This window comes from Polypterus senegalus, chromosome 9 (genome assembly GCF_016835505.1).
Source record: "Polypterus senegalus isolate Bchr_013 chromosome 9, ASM1683550v1, whole genome shotgun sequence".
In the NCBI taxonomy this organism is placed as follows: Eukaryota; Metazoa; Chordata; class Cladistia; order Polypteriformes; family Polypteridae; genus Polypterus; species Polypterus senegalus.
Genome location: NC_053162.1, coordinates 38,983,468 through 39,008,432, shown reverse-complemented (window position 1 = coordinate 39,008,432; position 24,965 = coordinate 38,983,468). Strand labels below are relative to the sequence as shown.

Below are 24,965 nucleotides of genomic sequence, written 5' to 3'. Positions count from 1 at the left end.
TTGAAAACACCTGAGTCGAATTTCACGTTCAAACTAACTGCTAATCCTAGAGGTTCACATACTTTTGCCACTCACAAATATGTAATACTAGCAAAATACCCGTGCTTCACAACGGAGAAGTAGTGTGTTAAAGAAGTAATGATAAAGAAAAGGAAACATTTTGAAAATAACGTAACATGATTGTCAATGTAATTGTTTTGTCACTGTTGTGAGTGATGAGTGTTGCTGTCATATATATATATGTGTGTGTATACATATATATATATATATATATATATATGTATACACACATTATATATATGTATATGTATACACACACATATATATATGTGTATATATATATATATATATATACATATATATATATATATATATATATATATATATATATATATATATATATATATATATATATATATATATATATATATATATATATATATATATATATATATATATATATATATATATATATATATATACTGTGTATATATATATATATATATATATATATATATATATATGTATATATATATATATATATATATATACTGTGTATATATATATATATATATATATATATATACTGTATATATATATATATACTGTATGTGTATATATATATGATATCCAGCAGAGCTGTGAATAAAGACTCCAATGTCCATAATGCCCTGCTGGTCTTCGGGGCACCTCCATACTGCAGGCAGGGCTCCACCTGGCGGCGTGGGGGTATTGGCCGGGATGAACAGCCGGCCATACATCACAACATACATATCTACATATATACACTCTTTGGGGTGCGAGCAACTGTTGCTGGGGGTGCCAGAATCCATCAAGGAAGAAAAATGAAAAACATTATTTGTACAAAATCTTTTATTTATCCATTCCTAAATAATTAAATGGGCAGCCTATTTCATATCAGTGATAAGTGCAATACGCTGATACTATCGTATCTGTTCAAGTTCTATTTAAATTTTAAATAGAAGGAATTTTTATTTAGTCGACAGAAATATCTTTGGTAGGAATGTAAGTTAAATGTAGGCATCATTGCATAAATTTTTCTTCACCATACAAATGTAAAGAGTAAATTCGCCTTACATTCCAACCAAAGATATTTGTGTTGACTAAATAGAACTTGAAAAGATATATTTTTTCGAATGTGATCGCGCAATTCAGATCGAGTTGACGCGCACCGACGCCTCGAGCCCGCGTGCTATTGTGGTTACGCCTCAATTGGTGATCTGTCTTTCTGCGTTAACCGCATATTTTTTCATACGTCTCAAACCAAGGCGATGCGAGGGTAAAATAAATCGGGAAGCGCACGTACATACTCAGTGCACCCCCTCTTGGGAATCGAACCTCGGATGTCGGTGCTAGAGGCGAAGCCTCTACCCATTGCGCCACAGCGTGTGGTTTGTCTATTTGAGAGTATGTAGATTGGGGTATATATATATACATATACATATATAATATATATATATACATATACACATATATATATATATATATATATATATATATATATATACCAGCTTCGCAGCGGAGAAGTAGTGTGTTAAAGAAGTTATGAAAAGAAAAGGGAACATTTTAAAAATAACGTAACATGATTGTCAATATACATTAATTGTTTTGTGAGTGTTATGAGTGTTGCTGTCAGCAAGGATTTGATTATCATTATTTCTTTCAATCAGGTTCGTATTTGTAGGATGTGTTGTGTTCAAGTTACATTCCGTGTTTGTCAATCGTTGTAAAGATAACAGGTTTCATTCATCGATTCGTTTCTTACTGCATCAATAAACAGCTCGTCTTCCTCTTTATATGAGACGTGACACACTGCAGGCACGGGTTTTTTTTACACTGTCTTTCTTTAGCGGGACATTGACTTTTTCCACCGCACGGCTGTATTTAATGTTAGCTAAGACTCAGCACTTAAGTTTCTCTCGCAGTTTCGCTGAGTTTGTGCCAAACACCACCCTGACCATCTCATCTTCCTCTGCATAAGCACAGTCCTTCACCCATGAATATTTAGCGGCAGTGTTTCTATTGGATTGCCGCTGACAGACGGCCTTATATGGGCAGGCACTAAATTACGGGCATCAAGCAGAAGTCTATTATAGTATATGGACTAAAAAATAGGTTCCAGTTATGACCATTACGCGTAGAATTTGAAATTAAACCTGCCCAACTTTTGTAAGTAAGCTGTAAGGAATGAGCCTGCCAAATATCAGCCTTCTACCTACACGGGAAGTTGGAGAATTAGTGATGAGTCAGTCAGTGAGTGAGTGAGTGAGTGAGTCAGTGAGGGCTTGCCTTTTATTAGTATAGATTCGATCATTTTTCTCAATAAATACATGACCAAGTATAATATTTTTGTCTCATTTGTTTAACTGGTTTTTCTTTATCTACTTTTAGGACTTGAGTGAAAATCTGATGATGTTTTAGGTCAGAATTATGCATAAATATAGAAAATTCTAAAGGGTTCACAAACTTTCAAGCACAACTGTACATTTGTAAAATATGAACAAAGTCGTCAGTTTAGGGTCATTATTTGAGTTGGGTTAATATTTCTATAGTGATAGTCACTGAGTACAGTCTCAGAACCCTTACAACTGTAATACATTATCAGGAAATTACTTCCCTACAACCATGTATATACTGTGACAGACAGGCGGCGCCATTGCTACATTTATTGTATGTGTGTGTATGTATATGTGTATGCAGTGTATTTAGGAAGTATTCGGACCCCTTAACTCTTTACACATTTTCCTATGTTGCTGCCTGATGATAAAATCTTTTTGTACTCATGTTTTCCCCTCATCCAGCAACACTCACTATATCAGAATTACATAGTGAAAAAGGGAAAAATTAATTTAAAAGATTGTAGCATGAAGCTAACAAAATGTAAAAAAAATTGAGTTGGTCTGAATAATTTCAGAATGCAATGTATTCAGTATGTTTTTGTTTTTTTTCCCTTTCCCACTGAAGGACATAGCCTTCATTAGCCAACTCCTGCCAGGTCTTCACTGAGCTTTCCTGTAATGACACTCTGTTATTATTTCTGCACTTTTAGGTGGAAGAAACGGTGAAGCTAGTTCAGCGCATTGAAAGCACAGGTGTAGCTGCAATTGCAGTACACGGAAGGTAAGTGTGTGTTCTACCATGATGATGGTGATTAATTTTATATCCCTGACCCAGAGTGCATAATGCCTGATACATATTTGATTTCACATAAACTATTCTATCGTAACTTTCAGTCACCCTTATCCACTGAATAGACATTCTTCTTTGACAACATACGGATTTACGAGTTTTGACAAGCAGACATAACTCGGTACAAGAATGAGGAGATTTGTATTTTTTACTTTTGTTTTTAAGTGCAATTTCAAATCATCATCAACCCATCTAGACTTGTGTGCTTTCATTACCAATGCAAATTGAAGAACACCAGTGTTTGTGTTTTATTAAGTGGAAATAATGATGAGCCTTCAGAGTTTCAGGGCATTGGGACTGGTTTTTGAAAGTGGTTGAAGTAGCACAGGTTCCAGAAAGACAAAGTAAAACTTAAGACTGTAAGCAATCACTGGGGATCAGGTTCTTATTTTATTTATCAATTTCCTTATCTCTCTATTATAATAAAAAAAATCTTGTAATGAGACTAATCTTGCAACGAGACGTGACTCTTTGGAAGGAAGTCCAACAAGATAGAGACTTTTACCATTAGATTCTTTCAAGTCACGCCATACTTACAACTTTTGGGAGCAAGTCACGCAAGACAGACACTTTTGCCATGAATTTCTTTTAAGTCACGCCCTACGTACAAGTATTTTCAAACAAGACCACGGACATCAGGTGCATTCCGGCACTTAGCCTGAACAGACACCAATCCATTAAAGGGCTTACTTTTGAACACACACACACACACACACTTAAGAAGATCCAGTTTAGAATCACCCATTCATCTAAATATGGCAGCAAGAAACGATGAAGTCAACTGAATTAACACGGAAATTGTTGATCAGTTACACGGCAAATTGATTAAGTGCGTATCAATAGACTATGCTGAAGCAGTTCGTGCGGAAGATAAAAACATCAATTTACAATATCCCATAGAATATCTACAATACAATATCTTCCACCTGCCGAATTACTGTTGAAAGAAGGATGTATCATAATTTTATTGCGTAAGTTATGTATGAGTGATGGACTATGCAGTGGAACAAGATTAGTTGTATTAAAATTTTAACAGGCAACAAGAAAGGTAATGTAGTACATATTCCGCGAATAACATTAGACACAAAAGGAGATCTTGATATGCCATTCATATTAAAACTTTCACAGTTTCCCGTGAGAATAGCTTTTGCTATGATAATTAACAAATCAGAGGGGCAAACTTTCGAAAAAGTCAATTTATTTATTAGAGAGAAAGAAATTATATTCACTCACAGTCAGTTATACAGTGCTTTGTCACGATGCAAATCCAAACACAGAATCAAAATTCAAAGCGATCTTGAAGAAAAGTTAATTCCAAATATTGTTTTAACTGAAGTTTTAAAGTAAAAGTGAAAATAATGCATATGTAATAATTGTCATGAAAATAACAGTCTCTTTAAATTGTATATATACGATTAGCCAAACCCCAGGGTTTGGCGAGCGAAGTGAGCAGGGGGCAGAGCCCCCTAGAGTTCAAACATTGCTTTTTATTGTTATTATTATATAACATAACATAAAGCATTATCAATGAATAGAGTGGGGAGTAAATAACATGAGGCACAAACATAAGATATTTAAGAAACCATTTCATATCTTCTTATATAATACGCTACCGTGGCTGTCTGTTTGTCTGCCCAGGATTTTAAATCACCTGTAGCTCGCAAATCGTTTGACCTATTGACCTGACATTTGGTGCACATATACTACATGACCTGTGCTGTCCGCTTTTGGGGTGATGATTTTTATTACTCTTTTTTTTTTTTTATTTTATTGTAGAATCAACTCTCGGCAGCGAGCAGCAGGGCGGCCGTGAGGTGCATGCATACGGGCGCCATTCTCATCTCACCTTTGCTGTCATTTTCCCTACCCCTCCATATATCAAATCATTCTTGATGCAGACTGAACACTTAAGTGCCAGCTTAAATGAAGAATTAAGAAAATGTATTAAGTAATTACAACACAAACACTGACTTAATCAGTTTTAACATGAAAAGATGCCGATGAAAAAAGAGCTGCTGAGGATGCATCAAGCGCATCAGCCACTGAGCAAATGAAAACTAAATGTACAGAGAAAGAGGATGAAAACTATAAGTCAAGAGTGCCATTACTGTTATATGTATATATAAAATTTCCTATATTGCCAAAAGTATTGGGTCATCCCTCCAAATCATTGAATTCAAGTGTTACAATCACTTCCATGGCCAGAGGTGTATAAAATCAAGCACATAGGCATGCAGACTGCTTCTACAAACATTTTTGAAAGAATTGGTTGCTCTCAGGAGCTCAGTGTATTCAAGTGTGGAACTGTGATGGGATGTCACCTGTGCAATAAGTCCATTCGTGAAATTTACTCGCTACTATATATTTCATGGTTAATTGTTAGTGGTATTATAATGAAGTGGAAGCAACTGGGAACAACAGCAAGTCAGCCACAAAGTAAGTAGTAGGCCACGTAAAATCACAGACCGGAGACAGCGCATTCTGAGGTGCACAGTGTCCCGAAGTCGCCAACTTTCTCCACAATCAAAAGCTACAGACCTCCAAACTTCGTGTGGCCTCCAGATTAGCTCAAGAAGAGCTTCATGGAATGGGTTTCCATGGCCGAGCAGCTGCATCCTAGCCTTACATCACCAAGTGCAATGGTGTAAAGCACACCACCACTGGACTCAAGAGCAGTGAAGACATGTCCTCTGGAGTGACAAATCACACTTCTCTGTCTGCCAATCTGATAGACAAGTCTGAGTTTGGCGGTTGCTAGGAGAACGGCACTTGCCTGACTGCATTGTGCCAAGTGAAAAGTTTGGTGGAGGGGGGATTATGGTGTGGGGTTGTTTTTCAGTGGTTGGGCTTGGCCCCTTGGTTCTAGTCAAAGGAACTCTTAATGCTTCAGCATATAAAGCCATTTTAGACAATTTCATGATCCCAACTTTGTGGGAACAGCTTGGGGATGGCCCCTTCCTGTTCCAACAAGACTGTGCACCAGTGCACAAAGCAACGTCTATAAGAAAATGGATGAACAAGTTTGATGTGGAGGAACTTGAGTGGCCTGCACAGAGCCCTGACCTCAACCTGATAGTACACCTTTGGGATGAATTTGAGCGGAGACTGTAAGCCAGGCCTTCTCGTCCAACATCAGTGCCTACCCTCATAAATGCTCTCCTGGAAGAATGGTCAAAAACTCCCATAAACACACTCCTAAACCTTATGGAAAGCCTTCCCAGAAGAGTTGAAGTTGTTACAGCTGCAAAGTGTGGGCGAACTCCATATTAAAGTCTATGTATTAAGAATGGGATGTCATTAAAGTTCATGTGTGTGTAAAGTCAGGTGTCCCAATACTTTTGGTAATATAGTGTGTATATCAATATATACATTTTATATTTCTTCCATTTCTGAATAATCATACCAATAAGCTTCTTGCCGAGGGTCTTGTAGCCCATTCCAGCCTTGTGCAGGTCTATAATCTTGTCCCTGATGTCCTTTGACAACTCTTTGGTCTTGCCCATGATGGTGGAGAGGTTGGAATGGAAGAAATTGATTCTGTGGAAAGGTGTGTTTCATACACATAATGAGTTGAGATCAGGAGTATCTGTAATTGATTGATTGATTGTAATCTGTGGGAGCCAGAATTCTGGCTCGGTTGTAGGGGATCAAATACTTATGTATCTCATTGACATGCAAATCAATTTATAACTTTTATGTAATGTGCTTTTTCTGGATTTTTGGTTGATATTCGGTCTCTCTCCATCAAAATGAAACTACCATAAAAATTTTGAGACTGTTCATTTCTTTGTTAGTGAGCAAACTTACAAATTCAGCAGGGGATCAAATACTTATTTCCTCCACTGTATATTAAAAACAACAAAAAAAAATCACTCAGTTATACTGTCAATGTGCTCCCTGCAGAAGTAAAGAGCTTTTAAAGAGCTTCACAAATTTCAGCTCAAAAACAAGCAGAGGTTAGATCAGACTACTAGCTAAAGTAGCAAACTTATTTTTTGGGACAAAAAAACATTGTTGTGAAACAGAGTAGAGCAGAATTCACTTAGCAAAGTCATTGAGAATTGATCCGTAACTAAAATAAACATGAGTCATGTTGGAAAGGTTTGTTTTTGAAATCCTTAGTATACTGAGAATGCTGCAATGCCATCTTAAATAGTCAGCACTGGATGTCATGTCATGTTAATGCTAATCATGTGATAGCAACCAGCTTGGTTACCACTAAACAGACGTGGCCAGCATCAAAAATGACATCAGTAATTGTCAAGATAGTCAGATGTCTTTAGTCAGTTGAGAACATTGATATTCCTTTGTATCTTACGTTTGAACACCCTGTTTGCCTTTTCCTGCTGTAAATATCAATCATTCATGTTTAATTTAGCATTCTGGACAGCATTTAGAGTGTTGAGTATTGTGACAGATAGGAGGCACTATTGCTCCCTTGAACCCTTGACCAAGACGTCAGACACGAGGTAAAAGTCCAAATGTTGACTTTATTTATACTGCACAGTGCACAAAGCACCCTCTTCTCCTCAATACTCATAAATTACTACAATAATCACAATAAACCAATCCTCAACTCCCAGACGCGTTGCCACCCTTCCACCCAGCTCAGCTCGCCGTCTGAGGATTTCCCATAGCCCTTGAGTGTTTCACTCCCTCTATCCATGTGACTAGGAACACTTCCGGGTCAGATAAAAAGTCCTTTTTCTTCACCCCGGAAGCACGTCATTCCTCTTGTCCATGTGACTCAGACATACTTCCGGAGTGTAGAGCAAATATTCTTTGCTCCTCCCTGCAGCTTCATCTAGTGGCCCCTGTGGTATCCATCAGGAGTGAGGATGAAAACTCCATTGTCCATAATTCTCTGCTGTTATTCAGGGCACCTCTATGCTGCAAAGAGAACTCCATCTGGCAGCCTGGGGGTATTGGCCAGGATGACTGGCCGGCCATAGACCACAGTATCTACTGACAAGTGTCTCGTGAATGCAGTTCATGTTCATATTTTCATTTCATCTCAATGAGCCCTAGGACTACTATGTTACTTAGCCTGTATATATTTTTTTTCTTTTTGCTGTCTGTAAATTGGAATGCTCTGGTTCTTGTGAGCTCCTTAACAAGGAATGCCTTTGATGCATCAATTCAATTTTTTTATGCATCTTCTAGCAGAGCAGTGTATCTGAAAATCAAATTTGATGCAACCCTGTTAACTTTAGAATTGTGGCACAATAACACTTCATCATACACCTCCGTAGTTCAATTTTTGTAGAAATGTGTCCATTTCTTTCTTGCTTCATTGAGGATGTTATCAATTTTGGTGTCTTTAGTAGGGTATGTGCCAATTTATTCACAGATATTAGAGTTGTACTTTGTGACTTTACAGGATTAAAGAAGAGAGACCACAACATCCCGTTCACTGTGACACAATCAAGGCCATTGCAGATGCAGTCTCCATTCCAGTCATTGCAAAGTAAGTTTGCTGGTACCTTTAGCAGTTATGCAAATGTTCATATTTGTTCAAGGCTGAATAAGTCAGAGTAGATTTTTTTAAAAGCTTGTAATCTTTGTGCTGACATTCTTTTTCATTTTCTGTATGTAAGAACCTAGAAAATGAAGGCAGTCATTTGGGTCACTGGCTTTGCAAGTGTGCTGGGACTCTGCAGTGTCGATTCAGCATCAATGGTGTAAATTCTTAATCTATGATTCGCAAAGCTAGTCTAAGCAACACTGTGACCAGTGGTTGTCAGTTTCTTCATTGCAGTGAAGTTGCTGTTGTTTAGTATTTTGACTTAGAGATATTCAAGTGTGTAAACTAAATGAGAAATGTACAAGGATATTCATTTGTGCAAGTTCTTTTCTTAACAGAAGCATTTATTTGACAACTTCATTTTTTGATTGTTTTACTTCAATGAATTGTTTTGACTTGGCTTCAACTGCTTATAGTAAGGGGGTGTTGTACCATGTTGGCCATTGTTGATGACATGACATCTTGCCTGAAGAAGGGGTCTGAGTTGCCTCGAAAGCTTGCATATTGTAATCTTTTAAGTTAGCCAGTTAAAGGTGTCATTTTGCCTGACTTCTCATTGCTGCAGATGCTTATTAAAACCAACAGTTATGGGTACCATTTTTTGCCTGGTTCTTTCTCCAAGGTGCAAGGCCGTTGTGACAGTTTGTGTTCAATTTATAAACAAGCTCTTTGTTTTCTTGAACACTTTACAATTTCTAGGTGATGGATCAGTTATGAAACTGATTTCTGGTTTCTTCTCTGTCTTCCTAGTGGTGGATCCAGTGAACATGTCAAGGTACACTCAGATATAGAAGTTTTTCAATCATTGACTGGGTCCTCCTCAGTTATGCTTGCAAGAGCAGCTATGTGGAACCCTTCCATTTTTAGGAAAGATGGAATACTGCCTCTGGAACATGTCATGAGAGAGTACATCAAATATGTAAGTCTTTCAGCTGTTCACCCCGACTCCTGCTATCTTTTCTGGGGATAATGTTACAGGACAATGAGAGAAACAGACTATTGCTAATTGCTTATTTGCTAATTATGTATTGATTGAATTTCATTATTGTTTTGTCGTATTTATGCTGGGTGACTTATAGCTGACAGAGCCATCCCTCTCTGAATAAAGCGAGATAAAAACATATTGTCTTTGGACACACACTAAACAAGACAAGCTGACATCATAAATTGCAACTTATGGAACAAAACTTTGTGTTTTACAGTACTTGGGAAGAGTAAGCATGTTATTCGCTTGTTTGAGTGAATTTCCTCTTAGGCTGCTGGTATTATGATGGTGTTTCATATTTAATCTATTAAATACACATATTAAAGCACTTTTAAAAAACATTTCAAAACTTATTTAAAACACTGTACTGTACAACTTTCCCAGTTTTTCTCACCCTATCTGGGTATTTCAGTATAAGCATTTAATTTACTACATTGGATTTTGGTTCCAACTCTTCTATGAGATGTTTATGTTTTTATCATTTCGTCACCATTTTTGTTTACCTATTTGTGCTTATGTTTCCTCTGTTATGGCCCAGATGTGCACTGTTTGTGGGTCAAGTCTGTATCTGAGACTGTTGGTAACAGCATTGTTTCTCACATGTCTCAATATTAAATGTGTGTACATACTGTACATAATACAATAGTGAACTAACCATACTGAGCTAGCAAAACCTTTACTGAACATGTAGCAGATATCCCGGCCACAGACAGACACGACACCAAATGTCCACAACACACGTGTTTATTTACAATATTTACAGTCCAGTTCCACCAGCTCACACACAGCTACTCAGTCCTTTTCTCTCTTCGACCGCCTCCACTCCTCTCTCGCAAGCTCCATCTTCCTCCTCCCAACTCCAGCTCTTGAGTGGTGGTTGCTGGGCCCTTTTATAGTCCACCCGGAAGTGCTCCAGGTGGTCCCCAATTAACATCCGGCAGCACTACCAGGAGTGGCGGAAGTGCTGCTAGCGAGTTCAGCTCCTCATCTGGCAGCACTTCCAGGTGTGGCGGAAGTGCTGCTAGTGAGTTCAGTTCCTCTTCTGGCCGGAAGTGCTGCTGACCACAGTTCTGGATCGGTCCAGGCACCCCCTGGTGTTGGCCACGTCCCTCCATAGGGTTGAGCTCCCAAGCTCTGTGGCCCCAATGGTCCAGGGAAGATACTGCTCATTACCCGGTCCTTCCCTTCTTCTAGCATCCTGGTGGGGTAAGGTCCCTGGACATCTGTCACAAACATCATGTGAAAAACACGCGCATCAGGATTCGGGTGGATAACCAGAGGCAGGGAAATGATTAAGGCTGATCTCGTATTGTCTTTACCAGATGAATTCTTAGTTGGAGAAGTGCAGCCTTCTCCTTTTAACAGACATTCTTCGTCCCTTCAGCTCACAGGGCCAGTAGCTGAAGTGATGAAGCTTGTAGGACATTCAATGCACTGAAACAAGCTACAATCAGCACTTTTAAAAAAATCAAGAAATATTTTATTTCATTTTGGAATTTTGATGATTTTTAACATATTTCATATTAATATTCTGTACTTTTAGTAATTCTTATTCTTATGCTTGTGTAGCTCTGTTCTTTTCTATTGTTCCTATAACTTTACTTCTTTAAGAAAATACTTTAAGAAAAGTGTTTATATATTTTTTGAGAATTATGTGAAGAGCAGAAGGGATTACAAGAAAATGAAGCACACAATATGCATACATTACTTTAATAATCAGTGACTTTTAAAGCCACTTTAGTTGCTGTCTTCTACTGTAGTGTACATATTGGATCTGCTGAAACAGTCAGGCACTCATTTGTCTTCTGCTGTTTTTCTTATTTCTCTTTGTTCCTTCTGATTCAAATAAGCAGAGGTGCTTTCTTGTGCTGCTCTTCACTGTACATTATCTTTGTCCACAGGCTGTATGCTATGACAACTACCACTCAAACACTAAATATTGCCTCTGTCAAATGCTGAGGGAAAAGATGGAGACACCACTGGGTAAAAGACTTCATGCTGCCCAGTCAAATCAAGAAATCTGGTAAGCAGGGGCTGTGTAGTAGGTATGGGGGCTCTAAACGTTCAAGTCACATGAGTAATGCTTCTTGTTGTTTAGTGCCAGTTGTCAGATTCACGTTGACTATGCCAAAATGACATGATGTGTTCACATTGCGGGTTGACAGAAAAAATGCACTGACATAGCATAATGTTAATAAAAAGCAATGGTTATATTCTTTTGAGGTTATAACTGCAGTGTTAACTTTTTACTTATGTGCTGCCCTAGCTGCAAAAGTAGCACCTCCTGCTGGTCATCAGTACTGTGGTGTCAGTGTTTCAATTTGTTGGTTTGCTCCTAAATACTGTATAGAGAGGACTCGGGTAATCTGAAGGAGCAGCAGTGCCTTTGTATCTAGGAGGAATCCATTACAATCAGAGCCAGGAACAATGTAATACTTGGCCTTCAAATTGTTGCTGCACCTTAACTTGATAAGTTTATTCTGTATGTTGTGAGGAACATCTTCCATATCAATTGCAAATATATTGCGTAAAAACTTGAAAATTAACTGTTGAGTTCTAAAATTGGAAATGCTTTTCTCAAACCCTGTGCTCAGAAGGGTAACCTTATCAGCAACTCCACTACATAGAAATGTATTTATTCAGCAGGATGAGGACTGATTTGCAGACAAATACTAAAATGGGCAAGTGATTCCCTACTTAAGCTGATAAGGTTTTTTTAAGCTGTACCGAGATGTTCAGTTATGTCATGGAGAATGAAAGATATAAGCCATGGCTTCTGATAGGTCTGGTGCATCTTTTCACTTGTTGATCATGGAAAGTACAATCTCCTCCTAAAGTCTCACCTACTTAGCCAGTTCACACCCCTATGGTAAGATATGTCTTCATTATGATGAATGAGTTCTTTTTAAAAATATTTAAATCGATTGTAGCTCAAATCACATGTAGTTTACACTAAATCCCTATATTTAAGGGTTTTTTTCCCCTTTAGTAGTTTTATTCTCCTGATTTAAACAATTGAAAATCATTTGAGGTTTGTTTCATAACAGACTACTAATACTCCTTAGCGTTATATTAGCTCCAGGAAAAATGAGCTAAAACTGTTACGTTTTTTCCAATAAAAACAAAATGATATTATGTGTAATAGTAACATGTTGTAGCCGCCAAAGCGTAAGGCGAGATCGAGCACGGGTAAAACACGTGTTAAAAGAAATCTCTCAGTCCCAAAGTTTGTTTTAAAATTATTTAGTGAAAGTTAACAGCAAAATATTCCACACAAGAATAAAGAAAAAATAGTTACACACGTAGAGTAAAAGGCAAAAAAAAGTAAAAATGTATCTTCTCTAAACTTAGCTTTTCTTGAGAAACTTTAGTTATTTCTGTACTTAAAAGTTCTTAATTTCTTCTTCAGTACGCTTTAAGTGTATGGCTTCATGCTTATATAAGCGTGTTATCTTTGCGAGTTACTTCACACACTCAAAGAGCCCGTAGGCACAGCACGAGCACAGTTTAAAACGGTATGCGCTCTATGCCTTACACACATGGTAAGGCTGTCACTAACAGAACAGTAATATTTACTCAAAGCTATTAGAAATGTCAAAAATATACCAATATAATTCTACTTATGGGGGTTTTAGGAACCTCCCATAGATTATGCTTTGTCATCTAGTAAAATATTCATGAATCTTATAGAACTAGGAATATGGCTCTTACACATGTAAATACCAAAATGTCAAAATAAATTCAGTAGAAAAGGTACGTCTAATGTCCACTGCTGTACTGATGCAGATTTAGTACACAACCTTTGTGTGATACATTTTGAAACAGTCATCAACGCAAAGCCGATGTTGCAATTAGGACAGTAGAAGCATATTTCTTTGCACATTTTTCTTATATTTGTTCTTTTGCTTACATACAAGATGGTAGAATGTCTGTGTTTGACCTGCACAATCAACATGCCCCCTGTGTAGGCTACCACAGTGCAAGGCTTAGTGACTTCCACATTTTCCCTGAAGTGAACAGTGCTTAAGGGGCTAATATCTTGCTTGTGCACTTGATTACAATCATTTTGCCTTTTTATTATACAGCTACAGTGAAGCTTCATGCAATCAAATTCACCAGGTATATCACAGTGGTTTGGACATACGTTGCCATATCATACATCAGTTTCACTTTCTGTGTCAAAGTCTGATGACCAATTCACATTGTCATCACTATCATTCGTTTCAAGCAATGGTTCATTTTCAGTTCGTTCTTGAACTGCCTTTACAGGTTTTTGTTTGCCATTGTGTTTTTCTTTGGCAGTTCTGCCCCACTCATCAAGATTGATGAGTTACCTTAGAGCTGCCATAAATTGGCAGAAAGCATAGAAATAGTCTTTTTTGTTTTGGATTGATGTTATTTAATCCACTAGATGGCAGCAGTAGACTTTCCCAAGAGGTATTCAGGCTGAACACTATAAATTTTATCATTACAAATCACCCCAAGCCTGACACGGGTTTAAATGTAAATACATAGAATTCCAAGCCCAACTCCGCCAAAGCATATACTGTACTCTGTTTCCCATATCTCTTGAAACTTCCTTTTTTACCAGCATTTATTTTCCTTGATATTTGCAAAAAAGGGAACACAGCAGTAAGACTATAATAATATGGAAAATAGTGTCAGTGAAGAAATGGGCAAAGATGAAAATCATTCCAGAACTTTTTAATAATGTGTTTTGTTTACCCTATACCTGTATACACAGACACCTCTAAACTAAATTACAAGGGAAGTGATCAGTTATTGTGTCACACACTTTTTTTGTAAGGCCATGCCTTGTGAAGTAGCAGACTGCATTTGGCCCACAAATCTAGAGTTTGACACCAGTGGTCTAGTGAATCATGCCATTAGCTGTGTAATGAGATTGTGTCGTCTGGGGGTTAAAATTCCTCAAATGTCATTTAAATCAAGCAGAAAATGTAGAGTAATGCAAGACTGGCAAATTTACAGTAACAATTTCTATTTTCAGTTTGTAGGTCTTGCAGGATGTTACTTATGTTGTTAAAACAACAAACTACTTACTTGCTTTCTTCAGGCTTGAGACTTGCACAGAGAAATTGGTGGGAGCTGTTTAGTCTGGAAACCATCTGCAAACTGTGAGCAGCTGGTCTAATACCACCCTCTGGTGTTGTAGTCGAATGTGTGTTTGTTTGTTTTTTTATTAAATGAAATGGCAGTGAATAGCATGTTCAGATCCCAGGCTAGTGATTTGAAACTTCTAGGTAATGTATTTAATGGTAAATCATTTTTTTCAGTGTAATATTTTTATAGATGCACAATACTTTCAAAAAACTTTTTATTTTCTCTTATGAAATTATTGATCTGCACACTATATTGAATTCAAAGTAACTTTAATGCCATGGAATTAATAATTATGACAAACTAGTTTACATCTCACTCTTTCTCTCACTCTCTTTTTCTTTTGTTCTTCTTACATGTCCTTTTTTATTAAGAAGCAAATTGAACCTTCTATTCAACAACTCAGTAACTCAATTTTGGTCACATTTTTATTGAAAAATTGTTTAGTGTATTTCACAAACAAAAGAGAGTCACATCTCTATTCAAATTATAGAAGGAAAGTATAAACTGATACCAAGGTGCTATTCTACAATAAAGTTTCCATAATAAATGTGAATCTTTCATTACATATTAGAGCATTTTATATACAGATTTGTATGAAAAGGCTTTATTTTCCTCTAAAATGTTTAAACTTGCAGCTACTGCAAACCATTAAAGATTTAGTTCAGTATTTTTCATTTATCAAGTTATTATTATTTTTTTTTGCAAACGTGGTATATATGCATTTGCCACACAAAATTCTTTTGCAAAGTCCATCATTTTCTATAAATTATAAAAAAAATCTTGTCCACACTGGCACTTTACAACAGAGGCAATGGGGCATGAAGGTTGGGAACTTACACTGATACAGTGTGTCGTCGTACCCACTACACAACCAACCTCCTCAGGATTCCAGATTAAGACCCAAGCCCAGCCTTGCAATAGATGATACCTCAGCACCATACTAGTTCGAATGGAGTGCAACTGTGTGAAGCACCACTGGAAAATAAAAGCCTAAAACTGACTGAATATGTCCTCTAAGACTGAGAAAAGAAAACATGCATTTTGTGTTTCTGAAGCAAATTTGTGACAATGAAAGGAATCTGGAAATAAGCATTTTACCACAAATTCCTGGTAGTGTTTTTATCTATTCGCTTGTGTGCATTCTCACATGAATACGGAAGCGGATCAAAATAAAACCAACCACGTGGCACAAAACATTATACTGTGATTTTATAATTCCAGAGGGGGTGGAGGTGTGAAAAGTTATTGCAGGCTGCCACACACACGCAGCTGGTTTTCACTTTTTTTTCCAACTATACCCATGTATGAGTGCCATGGAGGGCAGAAGAGCATCCCAGCTGGATGTGACGTCTTAACAAGATGGAAGGTGCAGGGAGATGGACGAGCAGAAGCCCGGGGCCAGGAGCAGTTTAGTCCCCCATATGTTAGGTGGCAGAGCTCCACTGGAGGCATCCCAGCTTGGACACCTGCAATGGTTCATGAGAGTTCGGAGTCCAGAAGTAGGCCGTGTTGGGTCTTTGGGTGCATCAAGGGGGTGCTTTTGGGAGAGGACTGTCCTGGTTCCCAAATGACCCAGAAGTGCACCCCACAAGTCATGATGGGTCACCGGAATTCCCTGTTACCTTCCATCTTGGTAAGAGGTCATGTCCTCCGTGGTGTTCACACCTGTTAGCTCTAATGTAAAATGTCTGTGCAGGCAAGATATTTAAAAAAAAAAAAACGATTGAAAATTCTGGACTTTGGAACACAATTCATTGTGGTAAATGCATATATACCATGTTTGTGAAGAAATAACGTTGACTTCAAAAATACCAGCCTTATCAGCCATATTAATATTATACTAGCCAATGCCCGCCATAGCATACGGCGGTGTAAGAACAGGAACTGAAAACGGTGAGAAAGGAATTCAGAAATCAAGCAGAAAGAAATACTTCTTGAAAGACGCAGTTCTGAATAGGTGTTTTGCTGGAGACAACAGATAATGAGTCAAAAGATCTAACCCTAGAAAAAGCCACGTACAACAATAGTTTTGTTGCATGTATTTTGGACTTCCTGGAAATGTGGACGGTAATATGATCATTTTGCCTACACATACGTTGTTATTTTCAGCCTTTGCTTGCAGTGCATCTGATAGTCCTTGGTATTGTTCCACACGCAGATCTTGTTGATGTAATCTGAGATAGTTGAGACATGCGCCCTCTGTTTCAACATGCGCATCTATGACGTACTGCCGCTGGAGTGCAAAATGCTAAATATATTCCTCATTGCTAATCTGTACGCATAACAATGGCATTGAGTAACTCTGATTCAGTTGACGGTTCTTTTATCTGGAACATGTCGTAAATCATTGTGCCAGCCAATGTCTCCGTAAGGGAATAAAAGTGGGTAAACCATAGGATCGCAATTCATATTGAGAGTGGAAATCTGTTTACAGGAGTTGCCTCTGGGATAGATGCAAATGTCTCTTTCGGCAGGGGGTTCACAATCTTCTCTGACGAAAATCGCTGCAACATCGGTGTGACATGTTGAGGCACTGTATCGTCGTAAATCCTGCCCAGGGGTTTCCTTGAAAACCATTCATACAGATGCTGTTAGATTGGGCTGAGCGATTTCATGTATGTGTTTGTATGATTCAGCAAAGGGGTTGATAGTTCTGATCATGGAATCTAGCCGGAGAAATAAATTTTCGCTGCATGCAGAGTTTGCTTTATTTTGTAAGCGTACTTCAGTAGCTTGCGCTGTGTCAAAAACATACAACTGTCCATATCCTGGAGAAGTAGAAGTGTTAGCATATAGTGGAGAGATTTGGTGATAAGTTTGCCCATGTATTTTAAAACAGTATGGTCCGTGGCCAGGAGGCTGAGTTATCTGTGCACCCATGGAAGCAAACGCTAGAGAAGAGTTGTATTCTTGAATGTGTTCATGATCATTTTTACCTTCTGATATTTGCTGTGTAAGAAGCTGTTGTAAAGACACAGGTGGCTCCTGCCAAGGTGGTACTTTACCGTCATGGCAGCACCTCGAGTACTTGTTGGATGTATTAGCAGACAGTGTAGTGCATGACAGTGTTTGCACTGCTGGTCTGGAGTCCCAATGTTGTACTCTTGGATGGGAAGACAGGAATGAGGTGAAGAAGTACCCGTGGTAACGGGAAGAGGATTGTGTGTATGTCTGCTGAAACTGCGGTGGTTTGGAAATGTTGCTTTGCAGATGTTGCATTGCAAGACTTGTGAATGAGTTTTGTTGTGTTTAGTCAGACAATCCTGTGTAGTGAACTTCTTGCATTTCTGGCACTCATATAGTTGTTGGGAAGAATGCTTTTTATTGTGTTTAGCAAGTGAGGTTTGCGTTTGAAAAGTTTTTTTGCAGGAATGGTACTGGAAGAATGTAGTACTGGAGTGGGAGTCAGGTAATTTTTCAGCGGAGTGAATTTTTTGTGTGTTTGTGAAGATAGTTCTGTGTTGTGAAACGTTTTGTGCAAGTGTGACACTGAAACAATTTGTCGTTGCAGTGAATTTTCTTGTGTTTGGCCAGGCTTTGTTTTATTTTGAAAGGTTTACTACAAATGTCGCAGAGGAAGGTTGTACCAGTAGACGAAACTGTAGTGTTTTGTGGAAGAGAAGAATGACTGAGGACTGATGTGTTGGTGTTATCAGACATTATATGCTGCTCTGGAGACATGATCGGAATCGGTAGCAGGGCTTCATAGTGGCAAATAGGAATCGAGAAATGGCGTGTCGGCGGGACCGGTTTTGAAGAGCAGCCGCAGGCAGCGTGGGGAAGGATTTGGAAGAGGACGAATAGGAATCGAGAAATGCCGTGTCGGCTGTGTGTGGGTGGGACCAGTTTTGAAGTGGAAGCAGGACAAACTAGAAAAGAGATATATATAAGAGAATCTTGAAAATTTTAAAATGAATACTAAGTTAAATTTATGTGAAATGAGGAAAATCTACTCTGGCTCTAGTCACTGTGCTTAAATACAGATTCATATCTGATAATTAGACCATGATTTCTTCATATCATAGCCATTACCATCTCCTGTGCCACATGACTTTTTTGTGTTTTTTTTTTTGTTTCTTTTTCAGTCAAGTTTTTGGGATGGAAGAATACTGGAAAGAGACACAGTCAGCTCTGGAGATAAGAAAGTCAGCAGTTGAGTTAGGAAGACAAGAGACTGAAGAGCAACCAAATGATACAGATGTGATCCAGTTGCCAGTCCGGTTTGACAAGTAAATTAACTTCTATTAGTAATAATGTATTAGCTGCAAGTCCAGGGGTGGGCAGTGTCAGTCCTGGAGGGCCACAGTGGCTGCAGGTTTTTGTTCCAACCCAGTTTCTTAATAAGAAGTCAATTATTGCTGATGAAGCACTTATTGCTCAAGAAACATTTTAATGCTTTATTTTAGTGGTCTCACTTATTAAGATTCCCACCCTTAACTGCTTATTTCAGTCCTAAATGGCTGCATTCATGGTTCCTTATTAGCAATAAGATGCAAATGACCATGGAGCCAGCAGTTCTCCATCTAGCTTGTTTTCATGTCCACCTGTGTGGATACATCATGCACTATTTGGGTAAATAAAACACTTAAGAGAAAAATGTGACAGACTGTAAATTAGCAGTTTTAGGCTTCATATTATTTGTATGTTGTCCTTGATGAGAAAAAAATCTATGATATTAGAGCCTAACGTTACAGATTTACAAGCCATAAAATTAAATAGTGTCTGAGATTGGCAAATTTTGGGTTTGGGTTGGAACGAATTTGTGCAGCCACTGGCGGCCCTCCAGGACTGACGTTGCCCACCACTTTGCTAGTCAGTATTTTGAATCATAATGAGAGTAAAAGTAAATTACTTGAATAAATAAACTAAGTAAAGGATGTAGTAAAAGTATATCCAGGCACTCAACTAGAAAAGCATATTGTAAACTTCACATATTTAATCTCCATAATGATTTTTGTATTCTAAAATATGATGGAATTAACACAAGTAATACATAATCCTATTTTAAATAAATTTTTATTACATGGTTGGTAGAAAAAATTGTTTTAATTGATAATCTTTCTTGTAATCTCTGTGTTATCAAATGTGGATTTAAAAAAGCAAAACAGCAAAAATTTATTTTTACTGTTCTACAATTATTGTTTTGTCTGAATTGTTTTTATTTACACATTTGCTTCCTTTCAGGCGAGAATACCCTCCACAGATCACACCTAAGATGTTCTTATTGGAATGGAGCCGCAGGGAGAAACTCCCTCAACCTGTTTATGAGACAGTGAGTTAAAAGTGATACTGGCTGTCAGCATTGAAATACCAGCAGTTTCATTTCCCTTGGTTTTTTGGAGTAAATATATACAAGTAGGAATAAGCAGAGTCACAAACAAGTAGGGTTTAACTCTATGCAGCTTAGTCTTACTAAATAAATTGCCGTCCTTCATATTAATACTAATTTAAACTCTGTTGAGAGTTTGTTTTATATACTGTACTTCTATGTGCTCAGTATGTTTCAATTTATTTTCTCTTTTTGTCATATTAGAAAGTATAAATTTATAATGCCCACTGTTCAGTAAACCATAGAATTCAATAGGAATACAAGAAGTCATGAATGTAACCTAATAAAATGAAAAACTGGTAACACCTGACAATTGATATTTCTTTTTCACCCATAGGTGCAAAGATCATTGGACAGGTTTTTTAGGTCCACGGTAACAGTAGATGGTAAACAATTTCGGTCAACAGTCTGGTGAGTGTAGTATTTAAAACTTTGTTTTCTTAAAATAAGTAGCCAAGTCCATTTAATTATCTTTCTTAGACTCACCTTCTAATTACCCTTTGTATATAAATAATTAATACCTTTTCATTTTGCATTATTATGTGATTGTTATGATCACTGCATGGTATTTTACAGAAGTATTGCTGTAGATTGTTTTCCCTTCATATTTTGGTGGAATGAAGCATTTGTGCAGGTCTTACCTTTTATAAAGCTGCAAACTGTAACTCCACCAGAAAATAGTTAGATTCTTATTGTGCAAATTACTAAAATTTGAAACAATAGACTTTTCCAAAATCATTGTAAGAGCAAAGTGACTAAGAACCCTAAGAGCAAATTCCAGGGATTTGCAAGGCAAGCACGATATAACCATCACAAAGGCACACGGCGATGACGGCATCTATGGCAAGAGTAGCAAGATATGAAGTGGTTGTTCACTAATAACAATACAAGGGTTCTCTTTTTTCTAAAATGTTCTGAGTGATCTAAAGAATTTTAAAGAGGTTTGTGCCTGATGCCAGTGGTGTCGAGGCTCTGGCCCAACCCCAACCAACCCTGACTTGGTTTAGGAATGCTATTTTATGTGTTACATTCGAAGGGAAAAAATTGTTACAGATAGTGTGAGGTTTTTTGATAATTGACAAGGCTGAAGAACAGGCCAAGGTTTTTTTTGGTTCTGGCAGTTATGCGGCCTCGAAAATTCTTTCAGGGTCTACTTTGTTTTATGTTTTTCCTAAACCATTTCATAATTTTTAACTTTTATACTGCCATTAAATAAGACAAAATGTCTAAAACATTACAGGCTTAACTCTCATAACCTAGTTTTGACTGCAGAATCATCCTTTAAATTAATGGGTTATTTTAGGATATATGTTTAATAACGGGGGTGTGACCAGTAGGGTGTTGTTGTAGCACCCCAAATCCCAAACATAATCACACTGCACAAGTCCTGAGTTTAAATAAAACAGGTTCATTAATTAAAGTACCTTACAACAAGGTTCTTATATGTTGAATCTCCACAAATGCTGTCTTCTCCTCTCACTTTCTCTCTCTCTGTCTTATTCCTCCACTTCTACCATGTAGTCTTGTCCAGCTCCTCTCCCAGCTCCTTGTCTGGATGAGATCGAGTAGCTTCCTTCATCTTAGACCCAGGATTACTTCTGGTGCTACAGCATAGCCCAATGGAAGTACTTCCGAGACGAGTGGAAGTCCCTGAACATGGGGATCACAAGCCCTCACAGCCACCTATGGCGGCTCCCCCAGAATCCCAGCAAGGCTGATCCGTGGAACTGTGATTCCCAGCATGCGTTGTGGGTGTCCATACAGATAGCGCCACCCAGGGATGTTGCCACCTAACACATTCGGGTAGCTTGTAGCCCTGATACATTCTCTCCCTTGATTCTTCAATCACATTGGCCCTCTGGCCAGGTATTGTTCTTCGATCTGACTTTGCCGGGATGCCAGTGTAGCCAGTTCCAAGCTGGTATCTTCTGCTGTCTTCCTGGCTAAGGTAAGGAACACCCTGTCTTTCCTTTTGAGCGTTCAATGGGCTGGCCTTCTATCTAGGTAAGGAACCTTACCCCATCCCAGCTGGGACACCCACTAGGTGCGTCGTCCTTTACAGGGGTTATACCAAAGTGTGTAATATAACAGGATGACCATGATGGGCTCCACGCTCATTCAAAAGAATACACCTACACAAAAAACAAGGATTTTACAAGGTATTTCTCCTTTAACACCTTTAACAGAATGTGCCACAGCCAGAGTGTAATATGCTTTTTTCTGCCTGCTCTGTTAATATTACTCATGCATCTATGTAAGATTAAGTGACTGTAGAAAGCAGTTTTCTTTGTCATTCTGGAAACCATACCCCAGACTTTCTGTAATTCATTAAAGTTTTCGTCTATTATTAATTTGCATTTGAACTTATTCATTTAGGGACAAATCAAAGAAGCTGGCAGAGCAATCTGCTGCCATTGTTTGCCTTCGCACTCTTGGACTTCCAGAGGGGAAGATTGGTGAAAAAGAAAGCAACTTGGTCAACAAGCGAAAACGTGAAAAAGAGGTGCCTTATGAGAAGATAGAGGAAGAAGATGAATCTGCCAAATCACTTAGCAAAAAGCAGAATGTGGCTACCAAAAATGCAATGCTGTAAGGTTCTGCTGTCTGGGGTAAAGTTCTTCCAATGTTCTGGACAAGGACGCTCTGCACTTTCATCACTTTAAATTGGTGCCTTCATGTTCCTGGATTGTGGAGCACTGGTATCTAGCTCAAAAGTAAAAACAAGCAAACATATTTCCAACAGACTTTTGTGTTTCAGCTGGCAACCCTGCATTAAGTAGAGGCAACATTTCTATCACCCGCTCAAGTCAGGAAAGGACCCATGCTAGTAAAAAAACTCTCTGGGTGTTTGTGTGTTTGGGTCATTCAGGATTCCTTGAGCATGCAAAAGTGAGCTTGAGGCTCCAGAGTTTGGTTACCTTTCCATGCTCAGCGCTGTTTGTATGTGTCAGGGTGTATTTCATGATTAAATTACTGTCAACCACTATCTCTAAAAGTGCCAAGTTTCCTTTTCTTTGCTTTCTGTTTTTCACTTTTTGTGATAAGGGAGTGTATAAAATAATGCTTATTTTGAAGTAAGTGAGACACATTTTATTGCAAACGTATGGCTTAATGCTCCTCTGTACCTTAGCCACATACAGGGCAGCAATTCTAATCATTTAACAAATCAGTACTTTGGCTTTTCAAAGCCTTGCTTCTAGGTTTCCTGTTCACTTATTCTTCACAAGAATTCCATCACTCAGCAACAATAATTATGATGTTTGAAAATATGCCATTGTGATCAAGACAAAACAGCTTTGCTGTCATTTTCTGTGTGTAACTAGAGAGATTTTCCTTTAGCGTTCTTAACTGCCTTGCTCACCAAGGCCTGCCATATTTTTACTATAATTACTATGATTGATAAATTATAACTGTAGCCTTGTCAAGTGATGTATTAATCCAAACTAATTCTGTTTGGATTTGTGAATGTTAAATTAAGTTTTGTTTTGACAAGTATTCTATTGTGCTGGAATGACATGATTGATGGTTGTAGATGACACTTGCTAAAGTAAGTCATTTGATTTTGTCATGTTCAAAACGTCCTCTTTCACTAAGGCTTATACGTGAGAATTGAGGTACAGTAGGGAAATGTACGTGTTAGATGATGGACAGAAGACAGAATACGTGTCATGCTTTCTAAGCTTATTCTTTACACATCTCCTGCTTAGGGCTGTTGTGGTAGAAACTCTTGGAATAGTTACATTCTGCCTACCTCTCTTCAATGCCCTCTTCTTTTGGGCTTTAAAGGTTTACTCTACACACAGATTTTTTATATGTTACGCCATATAGTTTGTAGTAATGGCTAAGAAAAATGTTTATTCTTGTGTTTTCATGCAGAATGGAGATAACAAAGTTTCTGATGTAACAAGCATCTGTGGTGACCAGTGGTGGACAGCATTACTCATATCGCATAATCCACTTATCAAGTTTACTAGTCGTGCACTCGCAACATCCCAAACACATGCATTTTTAGTAAACTGTTGTTAAATAAACCACCTCTGGAAAACATTCTCATTGACAAAAATGTGGCCAGACGTTAACAAGCGTTTGAACTGTCAGCCCACCTCCCGTTGTATTTCTATGTATAGCAGTGAACCACACCTGGAGCACCTCGACATTATTTAGTGGCAGGCGGTGAAACTGCATGAGTGAAGTGACCTTCTGCTTGTTCAGACGTCCGCTCAAGTCCGAGGCATATTCTCCTCCTGGTAACGCTTTCACTTTCAGTGTGTCCGAGTGTGTTTCATTTTCATTCACGTGACCATTTTCTGGAGACTGTTTATTTGATAGTATTTTAATAGAAATACCTGTCTTTAGGATTGTGAGCATATGACTGGAGGACTTGACGTGTGGATTATGCAACATGAGATTTTTTTTCACAGATGTTTCTCTTTATATTGCTTGCTGTTGTGCAGCATTCGTCCCCATAAATGTCTGAGTTTCAGAAACTTTGTTTGTTCTGCTAGAAAGAATGAGATTAACAACTTTTCCTGGCCAACACTAGAAACTACGTGGTGTAATTAACTTCTAAAAAAAATTCATCACTTTTGGGTGTAGTTTTCTTTAAGCTGTCTGGTTGCCTTGTCAGCTCTGCTAGTAAGGTTATTATTATTAATAAAGGCTGCTCAATAAGGCCATCCATCTAATACAGTAGGTTATGTCTGTCTGGATGAGTTATAGAGTTTGTTTTTAGACACAGACCCTAGAGACGGATACAAGTCAATTCCTTAATGTATGGCATTATTATTTGATGGCCT

General features: G+C 38.0%; 1 protein-coding gene across 1 annotated transcript in view; it reads left to right on the top strand.

Annotated features, from left to right (window-relative positions):
• The window catches only part of dus2 (dihydrouridine synthase 2), a 90,014-nt gene extending 66,857 nt beyond the window's left edge, over positions 1-23,157 (top strand). Inside the window, exons 9-16 of the mRNA XM_039762943.1 lie at positions 3,071-3,141; positions 8,591-8,677; positions 9,485-9,653; positions 11,621-11,742; positions 18,926-19,069; positions 20,025-20,112; positions 20,507-20,580; positions 22,546-23,157. Of these exons, the coding sequence (XP_039618877.1) occupies positions 3,071-3,141; positions 8,591-8,677; positions 9,485-9,653; positions 11,621-11,742; positions 18,926-19,069; positions 20,025-20,112; positions 20,507-20,580; positions 22,546-22,762 (972 nt within the window). The 3' untranslated portion in view covers positions 22,763-23,157. The remainder of the gene's footprint in view (positions 1-3,070; positions 3,142-8,590; positions 8,678-9,484; positions 9,654-11,620; positions 11,743-18,925; positions 19,070-20,024; positions 20,113-20,506; positions 20,581-22,545) is intronic.
• Positions 23,158-24,965: the final 1,808 nt, after the last annotated feature.